Source organism: Zonotrichia albicollis, chromosome 10 (assembly GCF_047830755.1).
Source record: "Zonotrichia albicollis isolate bZonAlb1 chromosome 10, bZonAlb1.hap1, whole genome shotgun sequence".
NCBI classification, from domain to species: Eukaryota; Metazoa; Chordata; class Aves; order Passeriformes; family Passerellidae; genus Zonotrichia; species Zonotrichia albicollis.
In genome coordinates this window covers 26,439,860-26,452,598 of record NC_133828.1, presented here as the reverse complement: position 1 = coordinate 26,452,598, position 12,739 = coordinate 26,439,860, and the positions used below count along the sequence as shown (strand labels likewise).

At 36.2% G+C, this 12,739-nt stretch overlaps 1 protein-coding gene across 6 annotated transcripts in view; it reads right to left on the bottom strand.

Annotated features, from left to right (window-relative positions):
- The window catches only part of LOC102069277 (neurabin-1), a 44,682-nt gene that overhangs the window by 15,546 nt on the left and 16,397 nt on the right, over positions 1–12,739 (bottom strand). For all 6 annotated transcript variants that reach the window (XM_074548482.1, XM_026791606.2, XM_074548481.1 and 3 more), the window contains exons 7-16: positions 12,162–12,308; positions 10,387–10,440; positions 8,397–8,626; positions 6,641–6,737; positions 6,371–6,560; positions 5,396–5,547; positions 4,260–4,593; positions 1,853–1,937; positions 1,212–1,283; positions 524–719 (exon numbers count right to left, since the gene is read on the bottom strand). In XM_074548482.1, coding sequence (XP_074404583.1) covers positions 524–719; positions 1,212–1,283; positions 1,853–1,937; positions 4,260–4,593; positions 5,396–5,547; positions 6,371–6,560; positions 6,641–6,737; positions 8,397–8,626; positions 10,387–10,440; positions 12,162–12,308 — 1,557 coding nt within the window. The remainder of the gene's footprint in view (positions 1–523; positions 720–1,211; positions 1,284–1,852; positions 1,938–4,259; positions 4,594–5,395; positions 5,548–6,370; positions 6,561–6,640; positions 6,738–8,396; positions 8,627–10,386; positions 10,441–12,161; positions 12,309–12,739) is intronic.

Here is a 12,739-nt window from a genome sequence, read left to right as displayed (position 1 = left end):
GCCTGGAAGAAAGTGTCCTATAGATGTGTTTCTTGGCATCTAGTACCACATTTGTTAATGAAAATTAGGATACTATTTTCCTCCACCTGTCTGGTACTCCAATCCTACATTCCAGTACAGTAAGAACTGGCTGGCCAACTGTTTGGACAGCTGACCTCTATTTATGCACAATTCCTCCATGAACTCGTCTGGAAAACAGATTAGACCACTGAAACTATGCTTTCCTGAAACTAGCATTACTTTTAGCATTACCAACCAGTGAAAAACCATGCCCTGTGATTCTTTCTTAGATGCTACTTCAGCCTGAATAGGCTCTACTGAGCTTCAGCTGACGGAGGGAACACAACACTCTCACAATTCCTGCTTGTAAGAGCTGTAGTATCTCAAACTGCTCCAGCAATGTTTGTAAGAGGTGATGTGGTAAAGGACTAAGTCATTAGGCTTACACACACCAACCACTGATATTTTTACTTCATCAAAATGCAACACTTAAACATTCAAAGCACAAATTAGTCATCTTTACCTTGCTTCTGTTCTTGTCTTGACCATGCTCACAACCATCCTGCCCACTCTGAGTAACCTGCAGACTGCTACTTGAAACCTGAGGCTCTTTGTGGCTGTCTCCAAACCAAGAGAAAGGCATGCACGTAGGAGCAGGGGAATCTGAATCTGATGCTGATAGATAGTTGCCAGAGTCATCCAAAAGTTCTCGGGAACCTCTGAGATAAGCAGATGAAATTCTGTTTAAATAACAACAGCAAAAAACTGCATCCCACCCCTCAAATACACAACCACCCCGTTAAAAACAAGAACAAACTCAAAACACACCACTTATTTTTACCAGTTTCACAGCACAACTGATACTTGAAATGAGAACTGATGCTTGCCTTAAAATATCCATGTGAAATAATGAGTTATACAACAACACAAATTTCTGCAGTATTTCACACAATTTAATAATTTCCAGTAACTGCTAACTTAATTTACTCAACATTCATCTTCCTAAGCAAAATACAGTTTTAAGGTTGTCTCCTCCACTCTCCTCTGCGAGATCAGAAGCTCATCTGTGTATCATTAAATCTTCACAGAATTTTGCCACTGTTACACAGAAACATACTTTAAGATCATACATTAATAACAGTTTTAAACAAGCCCTTAGGTTACAGATTTAAGAAATGCAGCATGTATATATAAACTAACAAAAGACCTACCTGCTATCCAGAGAACCTCTTAGATTTTCTTTTTCGTGCTTCTTACCCTTACCCCCAGATTTCCGCAATCCACTGAAGTGAAAAAACACAAATTTCATAAAGCACTTACATTTACATTTCTTTAAATCAGCAAATTAGTTTTCACATTGACTTCAACAGTTACAAAAAGCCACATTTATATTGTTACACAAAGCATAATTTTGCAGATTATGCATGCAATTTAAAAAGTTCTGGCACCCATATTCTATTTAAGTATCCTTTCAAAAGCCACAGATAACCAAAATAAATACAGCAATAGCTAAAGAAGCCTAGCATATAGTGGATACAACCAGGAGGAAAACCACAGTTTTATTGCTACATTAATGCACCTAAGCAATGCACAGCAACTTGAGCAAAGTCACTAACTACATTATCAGTGTGTGAAATCAGCTAATCTTTATGTTATATGCTATGATGCATTTATTGCAGTACTAGTCTAAGTCTTTAATGTTAGTTGGCTTCAACAAGCTTTACCCCATCTTCAAAGGTGTTATGAAGTAGCATTACTGCACACCTCAACATTGTTTATTTAGAGAACATAATATCCTCAAAAATAACACAGAACAACACTTATTTCTGAAGGAACACAGGTAAAATCTCACCCAAAATCTGGAAATCTCCTTTTGGACTTCCCTGGTGGAATTCCTTCATTTGTTTCTGCTGTCCTGTCTTCATTTTTCCTTTCTTCTGTTTTCATAGAGAGGTGAAAAATAAAAATATTGTTATTATTATAAAATACCTGCAATTTTCAGCTACTAATGATGAAGTTTGTAAGTCAGATACTATGACCTGGGAGACAGTGTTAAAACTCCTAATCCCACACACAGATAATAACTGAAAATACTACAGCCATATCAGTCAGCCTAAGTTATTGTCTGTGCCATCTTCCCATCATTCTGTCTGTACCAGCCATTGAAAAATGGCAACATAACACTTGCTGACAACTACTTAAAAATATTCCTTTTGATAAAGAGCAATTCTATACAGTCTACAGAAAGGTAAAAATTACACAGTATTTTGCTCCAATGAATTACAAACAAAAGTTAGTTTATGACAGGTTTAGAAAGAAGTACCTCCCTTCTTTTGCAAAATGTCAACTTCAAAGCATACAGCCACATAACCAGTATAAGATATAGCATTTAGTATTTCTTTATTACTCTTGCAGTACTACAGATGCTCCCTTGGTATTATTTTTGGTTCAGCACCTAGCCCAGGCCAGCTGCTGCACCCATGGCTGCATACACAAGCTGCCTGCTCCAGAAGCTGTGCCTAACTCACACAATGGTCAGTCCCTGGAGAGCAGAGAGCTCCTGACAAGCTGAGGTCACTGGAAATGGCAGACAAATGTGGCTATTCTGAAAAAACAGCTGGGACTTTGAAGCTCCTTCAAGGCTCTTATTTTTACAACTGGAATACAACCTCTTAGGACCCAATTTTTTGCCAAAGGAAGCATGTTCAATACCAACTTCTCAATTATTATGCAAAATTAAGTGACACAAACCACATGATGTCTTCTCATTGGACTGTGACAGATTACTGCAAGTCCTAAATGTACTTACTTTTACATTCTCAGGGTACTAGATTAAAAAAAAAATGAAATACATTTTGTGTTGCACATCATGTGTTTCCTAACTTAGCTACCTGTGAAAGAGATGCAGTTCACATTTTGAGTAACAAAGTAAATTTTAAGCTCTACCTTCAAAACAACTCCTGACATGATATACACAGACTCCTTCAAGGACCATAAAAACCAAAAATCCTGTTCAGTACACAAAACTGAGGTCAACTACCCATCACTCCATCAGCAAACAACCATTATATATTTCAGGAAGGATTACCTCAAAGCTCACACACCTGACAGTCAGGCTAGTCAAGAGCTCCCCCCCCTTTTTTTTTTTTTTTTTTGCTTATCTAATCAGTAGTTTCTGATGAAAATTAAAACTTTAGCTAATTAGTTAAGCACTTTTTCCAAATATATAATATCCAACAAATTATAACTACCATTAAACTGGCTCTTCTTCCTATCAGCTTGAATACAAAACCAGAAGAATTACTTTTAATACTGATATTTGTTTCCACCTCTATTTCCAGAGGCAGTATTTTAAGGAAAGAGGCAATTTCTTAAAACATGGCACATTAGGTTAAAATACAGACTGATAAATGAATGGGTGAAAAGGTAATAGAAAGGATTAATTCAATAAAATAATAGGCAAACATTCAAATACAGTTAGAAAGCAACAATCTGGCAGAAACAGCATTTAGTATAATTTTGTTCACAAAGAGCAAGCTTTCAATACCAATCCTCATGTACTGCATTAATTAGCAATTCCATGGCAAATTTACAAAAAAAAGTTTACAATGCTTCTGCCATCACAAAAAAACTGTAGAAAAGAAAGCAAAATCATAGATGTATTAGGTATGTGTCTTAATAAGTGGCATTTGTTTTAGACTATTTTTTGTTTGAGTCGTTATAGACACATAAAAATAAGGACAGTATAAAACAAATCCTGTTTCAAGGTATTAAAAGAATGCCCTACAGCTCAGACAAAACCACAGACAGCAAGTCATCTGTCTTTATAAATTTGTACTAGCTGATTACAGAAAATATCAAACATTTTAAAGATTACTTTAGATCCCTTTTTCAATTATTCATAAGAAAAATGCCAACTATTCCTATAAAATAATTACTAGTAGAGACTAGGCTGATTATAATACCTTTAACCTTCTTCTAGTGACAAATATCCTAAAAGGGCATGATGAGTAATGTGGTAATTCCCACAATTCTCAGAATCTGTATCCTGTTTAAACACTGTATAATGTCTGGAAGCACAAAGACAACAATGAAATTTTCTGGGAATCAGGAAGTCCATCAGACTTACTCTCCAATACATTGCCACTTATGAGGCTAATGTTTTGCAAAAATGTATTAGGACCTTTACTGATTACATCTAAAATTTGTAAAATTTCAATCCTGAAGAATTAAAATAATAATAAACCCATAAGCCTTACCCTTGGCTTCTTTCCCTTTCCCTTTTGCCTCTCTTTGCTTAACATTCTTGAGATAGCCTTGAGGAGAATTTGGAGCCATCCCTTCAGGAGGAGGTGACCGAGTGGTGGTTGTGCTATTTTCGTTGTTTGGTTTGTGTACTGGAGAAGAGTGTGTGGAAGCACAAGGGCTTGACTCCAGAGGACTTTCTGTGCTTTCTCTTTTTTCAGGCTTTTCACTCTTTCGATCTGGCTCCTCCAGGCATGGGAGAGGTAATTTTTCACCTGTTTCTAAGTTCTTAGTTAGGTACATAGAGGAAGATTCTCTGTTGAGAACGTGGTCTTCTGAATCTTCATCCTTCAATACATTTGAAAGTTATTTTTTGATAAACATGACATATACTCATTTATTGTCTGTTCTTTTACCAGGGTGGAAGGATGTGCTAAGCAAATTTCCCCAGTTCAGGAAATTTTCTGAACTTACATACTTGTGGATACCATCTGAGTCACATGAATCTGATTTTAGAATGTGTTACCCACCTCTATACACATCTTTCTGCACATCCCAAGTAAACTTTTTCTAGCCAAATCAGAAATGTTCTGGTACACGTTAGCCATCCCAATTCAATGCAGCCAGTTTGCAGTCTCACTGAATTAGTTCAATGTCCTCCTTCTACTACAGGCTCTCTGATATATTGCCTATCTATACCTCAATTCTCCAGTTGTTTTCTGGAAACACGAGAACATTTTACTGACACACTTCTTGTGAACTCAAATGATGACTTATGAATAATGAAGCATTTCAGAACTCTTTAGTTTTTGAAGAAATTTGGTAACTGACTTGTTTCAGATGAAGGCACAACAAGATAAAATAGTGTATTTCTCAACATGTCACTGTATCAAAATCTGTCAGCAAGCAGAAGCAGCACAGAACAAGCTCACACAGTTCTTTGCTAACTCCAAATTAACTGTGCCACAAAAACACGCCAGAGTTCCCATGTATGTCATGAACCCTAAAAGGTTTTTTCCTTTGATGCAGCATAAAACAAGGATGCTTTGGCACAGCCTGCCTGAAGCATGGAGAACACTTACAATTGCAAATACAGATAAAACTCAACCCATGGTCAGTACCCAGAGCACATGATCACCAGTGTCAGTACCTGCAGATTTGCAGTCTGTTGTGCACCCCCAAGAGATTCTTTCAGCTTTGACCGAGAAGGTGGCTGCCGTTTTACTTTCAAAGCAAGCTGAGCTTTTGCTTTGTGGGCACTGGTGTCTAATCTGGGAGTATCCCCAACAAAGGCATCAAAATCTGCAACAAAAACATACTTTTCAAAAAAGCAAACAAAAACCCCATCAAAAACTGCTAGGCAAGTTCACCAAGCCCCTTCCAGAAAAATATTCAGAATCTAAGTTGGAATTATTCTACCTATTAACCATTACTGTATGAAAATAATTTTCATATTATACTGGACTATTTTACACATTGCAATAGCAATTTCTGTTTAATTTGAAATATACTTTTACCCAATTTCTTCAATTAAAGAAAAATAAAATCAACAGAATATAATTCTTATGGATTGAAAACTGAATTCTGTTCTCAAATAGATGAAAATTTGTGCCCCAGATGTGCTTTCCCAACATCATTCTTTAGGATAGAAACTCTTTACAAAGTAAGAATTTACCAAATATTTTAAAAATATCATTCTCATTGGAACCTCCATCTGATATTTCATTGCATTCTGTGCATAAAATTATGAGACAAAAAATCATAGCAAGTTTACTGTAAATTATAGCTTGAAATAAATGGGATTTTAACTGACATATCTCAGTGGTTTAGTCCCATCAGTAGTTTCACTAACAGAGAATCCAAAGAACTGTTAAAATAGTTGTCTCTCCATCCACCTCCTCTTTCCCACAAGACTTAAGAAATACATTACAATTCTACTGAAAATGCTGGGGGAACCTAAACTCAAGTATCCACACTGACTCAGCTAAAACATTTCCCAGTCAAAAGGAAACAGCAAACACTTCACTTCTCTTAACAACAGAAACCACTACACATATAACGCCTCCTAATTTTCCTTAAGTGCAAATAAGGAAACCAGCATATCTAAAGAATTTATTCTACTTACCAGAAACCAGCATATCTAAAGAATTTATTCTTTCTTCTATTGATTTGGTTTCTTTTTCATTATCTTCTTTAATCTTTGATTGTTCATTAGATTGGTCTGGACTTTGACAGCCATCTTCCAATAAACTGCCACCTTCAAACACATAAGGCATTTTCTCATATGCTTTCAATTTATTTTCAAGCTCTGAAATCTGCAAGAATTAAAATTCAGAAGTGAGATACATGTCTCCAAAAATGCAGAAGTTTATTTCAAAATATAATACTGCTTTACTTTTTCCTGATAGATTTTCAGTTGTTCTGCATATTTCTGGTCTCTTTCTTCAAGTAGCTTTGAATGCTCTTCTTCTTTCTTCATAAATTCTATTTCTCTGGTGAAAGAAATATATACATATCTATGAAACAGTAATATACAGAAATGCAGAAAAAGATGTTAAATAGAAATACACACAATTGCATTAACTAAAAAACATTCCATTAGTGAATGGTGACAAAAATCAGTCTGCAAGGTATAGGTGATTCATTAATCTTATAATGTCAGAAAATGACATATCTATTTGTATGCTTCTACTGTCTTCAAAAGAAAATAGAGATGACTGTGACTTAGTCTGGACAGAAAAAGGATGCATGGCAACACTTTTTCTGCAAAGTTACAACCATCTCTCATTTTAAAAGCGGCAAGTTGCATATGCATTTAAGCCTGAAATACATGCACGACTCCAATCATTACATCTTACTCTCTTCCACAAAGATACATGCACACACAGGATATTTTCGTTCCAAAAGTTATGGCAAAATTCTTTGTTGGAAATTAAATTGCATTTCAAGTTTCTACTTGGTCCATCCTACAGCAATTGCAATGGCTGCGTTTAACAAGAAAGAAACAATGACTACAAGAAGGAAACAAAAATAAAAGCTGTTTTTGCCTGCATCATATGAAATGACATACAAAATCAGAAAATAAGCATAAAACATCTACAACAGATGCAAAAGCTTCAGGGATAATCAAACAAGTAATGGGAATTGGCTAAACAGCGAGGGAATGGAAAGCAGCATGTTAGCAGTCATCTTCACGTACTTTTGAACTTCCATGTGGATAAGCTTGGGAGGAGAGGGGAAAGGAGACCTTTAAAAAGCTCACCAACCAGCACAAAAACGTACTGTGAAAAGTAACATTTCTGGATGTGGACTACAGAGCAAAAGATCATAATAAATTGCCTTTAAAAGTAAGTAGCAAGTGGAGAAATTGGGAACAAGAGTATTACACACTTACAGCAACTACCAAAAGCAACAGCTGTGTTCTCTATTATCAGGACACATCTACAAATATTTTGCAATTACCTCCTCATAGAACAAGATCATAGAACAATTAGACACTACCACATAACAGTGATGAAGCCCCCCACAGATGTATCTAATAAACAATAGTACCTCCACTAAAAAACCCAAATCCTTCAACAGATTGAAGATATTGTTTTCATGCTGCCATTTTAGTGGGCTAGACACATATCCTCAAACTTTCAGTTTCTCTCAAAATTCTTTTTACTCCTCCTACAAGATATACCTAACTCACACTAAATCACATGTACCTGGCTATTATGAAACATCCTTTGATGCCTATTCTATCTGGAACACTGAAGTCAGCCAAGCTGAGGGTTTTTCACAAAGAGCAAAAGATATTGCCTAACACCTCATATCAAATTTCAAGAAGTCCTTCCAAAAAAGTAAAGATGCATTACAGCTTTTAAACTAAGTTTTTTTTTTAATAGTTGTCATTGAAATATTAAAGAATTTTTCCTTAGCTATAAATCAAAATCAGCAGCAAGATTTTCAGAGAGCCTTTCCAGAAGTTGGTGATGTAAGGTATGGAATAATTCCGCATTTGTAGCCCACTTCTTCCCTGCACTCTAATAAATAAAAAGAGAATATGTTAAGCAAATCCTATTGCCCTAGGTATTGCTGACAGCTTTCCCCAAGTTGCACAAAACATTCAAGCAATACATAGAGACCTGGCATTTTGGGGTACTTACTTTTGTTGGTAGTCTTTAAGCAATTTCTTGGCCTTGTTGTATTTCTTTTCAAGGGCATCACATTGTTCTTGAGTCTCTTTAAGACGCTCATTTACTGTTTTGCATAAATTTTGTGCCTCTAACCAGTAGGTCTCCAACTTTTTAATTTTCTCTTTGCTTTCATCCAAGTTTTGCTGTAGTTGGGCTCGATTAAATTTCCATTCGTTTTTTTCTGCTTCAACAACTTTTAACTGAAAAGATTAATACTTAATGAATTGATCTAAACTAAAAGATGAAATAAAAAACAGTTGCTGATACATGTAGAGAACAGCTAATAATAATTACATACTTATCAGTAATATGAAAACAGGACACAACTTTTAAAGTAATCACATCAACTCTTCCAACCCTTGCTAATCTAATCAAGTTAAGAACTGAAACACAAGAGTCTTTTACTGCTTCCTCATTTGTACTGCATCATTCTAGACAGATTAAATGACCAAGACCTGCATTATTAGCTTATACTGTTCAAGATCTCACCAGAACCTAGTATCTCTGGAGAGGCCTACTTTGAATACCTTCAAAGGCAACTGCAGATAAAGAATTTTAACCTGTGTAAGACAAGCTCCCTGTCCCACTACTTTGTTACCTACAGCTTTTTGAATAAAGATAACACGACCAGCTGATCTTCCCTGGTAACTTCATATGACACTGGTCTTCCAAATCAATGATGGCACGTGCAGGGTTTCCTTTTCTTGAGCTAATGTCCAAAACCACCAAATATTCCCTCAGTAAAGGAAAGGGATGCCAACCCTTCAGCTTGACAGCAGCCACACTACACACAGGTATGTTAACATGTGAAGCTCTCCAGGCCTTGGAGGAGTGAACAAGCAAGATATAGCTTAGTTTATACCCATGTCTCCTTCTTTGGGGACACCACTTCCACTGAGGAAATAAATCACTGCTTTTAAAGCCAGTTAAGATCACCTGCCAATGGAACAAGGATGTTGAAAGGACCAAGAATTTCTTGAATTTAAAAATGGGGTTGTAAGTTGTACTAACACCGACATCTTTACAGCTTTTGTGCAATCCAGTTGGGGCACATACCAAAAACACTAGAAAGAGGAGGAGCACTGTCAGAAATCAAAAAGGGAACTGTCATAAGTAGCTTTGTCTGCCTCGCCTCAACAGAGTGCATGAAATACCCCAATAGTTACTGCTACTGAGAATCACTGCAACCTGAAGCACTATGCCCTCTTCACTTGCTCCCTGCTCCTGGCAATGTGCTGCAGCTTGTCCAGGATATGCATTTCTGAGCAAGCCAACACAGAAGGGCCATGGAGTAAACGAAGCTGCTTGCTCACACACAGTATTTTCAGAAAAAGGCCATGTATAAATCTGCATCAGTGGAAAAAGCAGCAAAAAAGAAAAAGAAGCACTTTCTCAGAGTAAGCAGAGGCATTGAACCAATCTTCAGCAAAAAACAAAACTACTGGAAAAAAACACTCTGCCAGACCAGGTCAGAAATTTGAGGAGGGAAAGAGGATAACAGAAATAACTTTCTGGTAACAGAAAGACAGCCACAAACCATTGTCTGACCAAATCTATTCTCAAATAAGACAAGTTCAAACCACTGATAATGTTCTCATATTTGTTTATGAGCTGTTTCATATAGCTCTCCACAGTATTCAGCTACTCTAAGCAGTAATACTGAAGTGTTCCTTTTAAAGTGGAGACTTGGGGAGTTTTTCTAGTTGTTTTATGTGACTTTTGGGGCTTTGTTTGGTTGATTTATTTTATTTTCTTTTTAATTTGAGCATAGCTTTTCAGCTTAGAAATGTCTGTCCAGCATAAAGTAGAGAGTGCCTGAGGCATAAACTGATTGCTGCCTTTTGCATTCAGCCTATTCCTGGTAAAATCAGCAGCCACAAAAACAAAACAAACCCCCCCCCCCCAAACAAACCACCCAACAAAAAACCCCTACCAATAATTATATTATTTGAAAACTTACTTTCTCCTTCAGTTGATTCACTTCAGCTATTGTTACTGCATGTTTTAATTGTAGCTGGAAAGATGAAAAAAACTGTATGAGCACATACAAAATTACATTTGAAAATGTTAGCTTTAAATATTTCTCCACTATACCCTTTTCCCCCAAACCATTGTTAGAGTGGCATAAAGTCAACATAATTGTCATTCACAGGAGAAGTCATCATGAGCTTTTATTTAAAGGAAAATTAAAAATTACTCAAACTTCAAACAAGTTCTCTACTACATAACCACCCTAAAAATCTCCCATTGTTGTCTATATATTAAGTTGAAAAGATTATGATAAGGTTTCAATGTGCCAGAGTAATGAAAAGCAACAATGCACTTAAGATGACAACTGGGATACAGAAAAAAGGAAAAACTTAACAGTACTAAATATTTTTACAATCACCACTAAAAAATAAATGTGTTTGCTTTATTCTAAAACTAAGCCATGTATTTTTACACCACAAATCTTCATAGGATTATTAGAAATCAAAAAGACTACACTTAAGCCAAATGTAAAGTTTTTTTTAACAAGTATTAATTGTTCCTTATATCTCTCTTTCCATCTGTAAAACCCTGCGGGGATTTTCTTTTTGTCAAGGCACATTGCACCAATCCCAAATTACAACTGGTGAATCCATGACTATTCTTCATTTAGATTATGTCAGTAACAGCACATTAATGGTTCTACATGAGATTATAATTGTATCCCAAGTAAATACAGCACTTAAGAAGCTTCAGCTTGCTGCAATGCTTCCAAACCTAGAAAAATTGTGCATGTTCTCTAGAGACCAGCAGCCTGCAATTTCTACTTCGTCAATGACAAGAGGAATAACAGAGACAATGGCAACAAGAACAAACTTAGGAGATCTGCAAAATACCAATCCAATACCAACACAAAAATAAGCTGATGTAGCAGCAAATAGCATCTGATAAAACAGTTTCTTTGCAGTATATTTTTCTCCTCCCAGAGTGAAAATGACAGGCACTTAAATCTGCCAGAGAAGCCTGGACTCCTAAATGCCAAAGTCTGTACCATTTAAGTCCCTGACTAGATCCCACAGCCCTGAATAAAGCAAATATGCTCCTTTATAAAAACCCTGGGAAAAGAGAACCGTACTATTTCCAATTATGTTAAGTTGTGATTCAGAGTCTGGAATGCCCTACTGGGTTTACAAATCCATTCCTTCCAAAAAATACACCATAAAAATACTCTCCAAGCCAAAAATATGCCTATCTACAGAATCAAGTCTTTTATGTACACAGATATCTCAGAAGACTGCAGGGACTAAACCAAGAAATTAGATATGTATTTCCTGTCTTCCTGAAAAACATCTAACAACAACACTTGAGATTATTCAGAAGAGGCCTATTTGCACAACCCCCATGCCCTCTGCAGCTAAAGCCATTAGGCTGGGCAGCAAACACAAGCACAAGCCATCCTATCTATCTAATGCAATACTCAGACAACAAGGACAGAGCTGGGGCTGGGTTCTACCGCCTGTTTCCAAGGGCTTCTTAAATTTCAATCAAAAGATTGTTTAATTTAAATATGCATAGAGAAACTGGATATAAAAAATTACAGAAGACCTACATTTCAATGGACATTTACCAGAGATATTTATTGGTGACACTGGGGAAAAAAACCCCAAAGCAACGAGAGGGAACATGAAGGAGATTATATCCAAATCCTACAAGGTTCAGATGCTCCCCAGTGCATCACAAAGAATATTTAAGAAACTGCTACAACACCTCTTTAAATTTAAGAAGAGACTCTGCTGAATCCATATCCAGTAGTAAACCAATATCTTCATTTTCAGGAAGATCAAAAACTTCTACAGATTTTCCACGTAAATGTGATTCATATGTATCCTCCTCCTCATCATCGTAGTCATCATCCTGACAAAATGAGAAAATCATGACATTCCGTAACACAAACACTTTTGCATTAAGGTAGTAGCACTAACCAAAGCACACAATCAAAGAATCCTACCAGCTGCAAAACTTTTCTTGACTAGTTACTATATACCTATGGTATATATCTATATCTATGACATATATATACACATCTTATACCTATGGTAAGTGTTAAGGATGACTTGCAAACACCTTCATCAAAGTTCCACAAAAGAGAGTTAAGAAAGACATGCACAAAATTATCACATACAGCTGACAGTTAAAAGTGTATTTTGGGTTAGTGATAAAGCAATAACCATGTGCCTTAACAACAGCAGTGTATGAAGTGCTTATTTTCCTGTTTTTAACAAGTTGCCTGTGTTGTACTTTTTTGCCTCAGTTGGATTAACCTGCACCATTTGCCCCATTAGCAG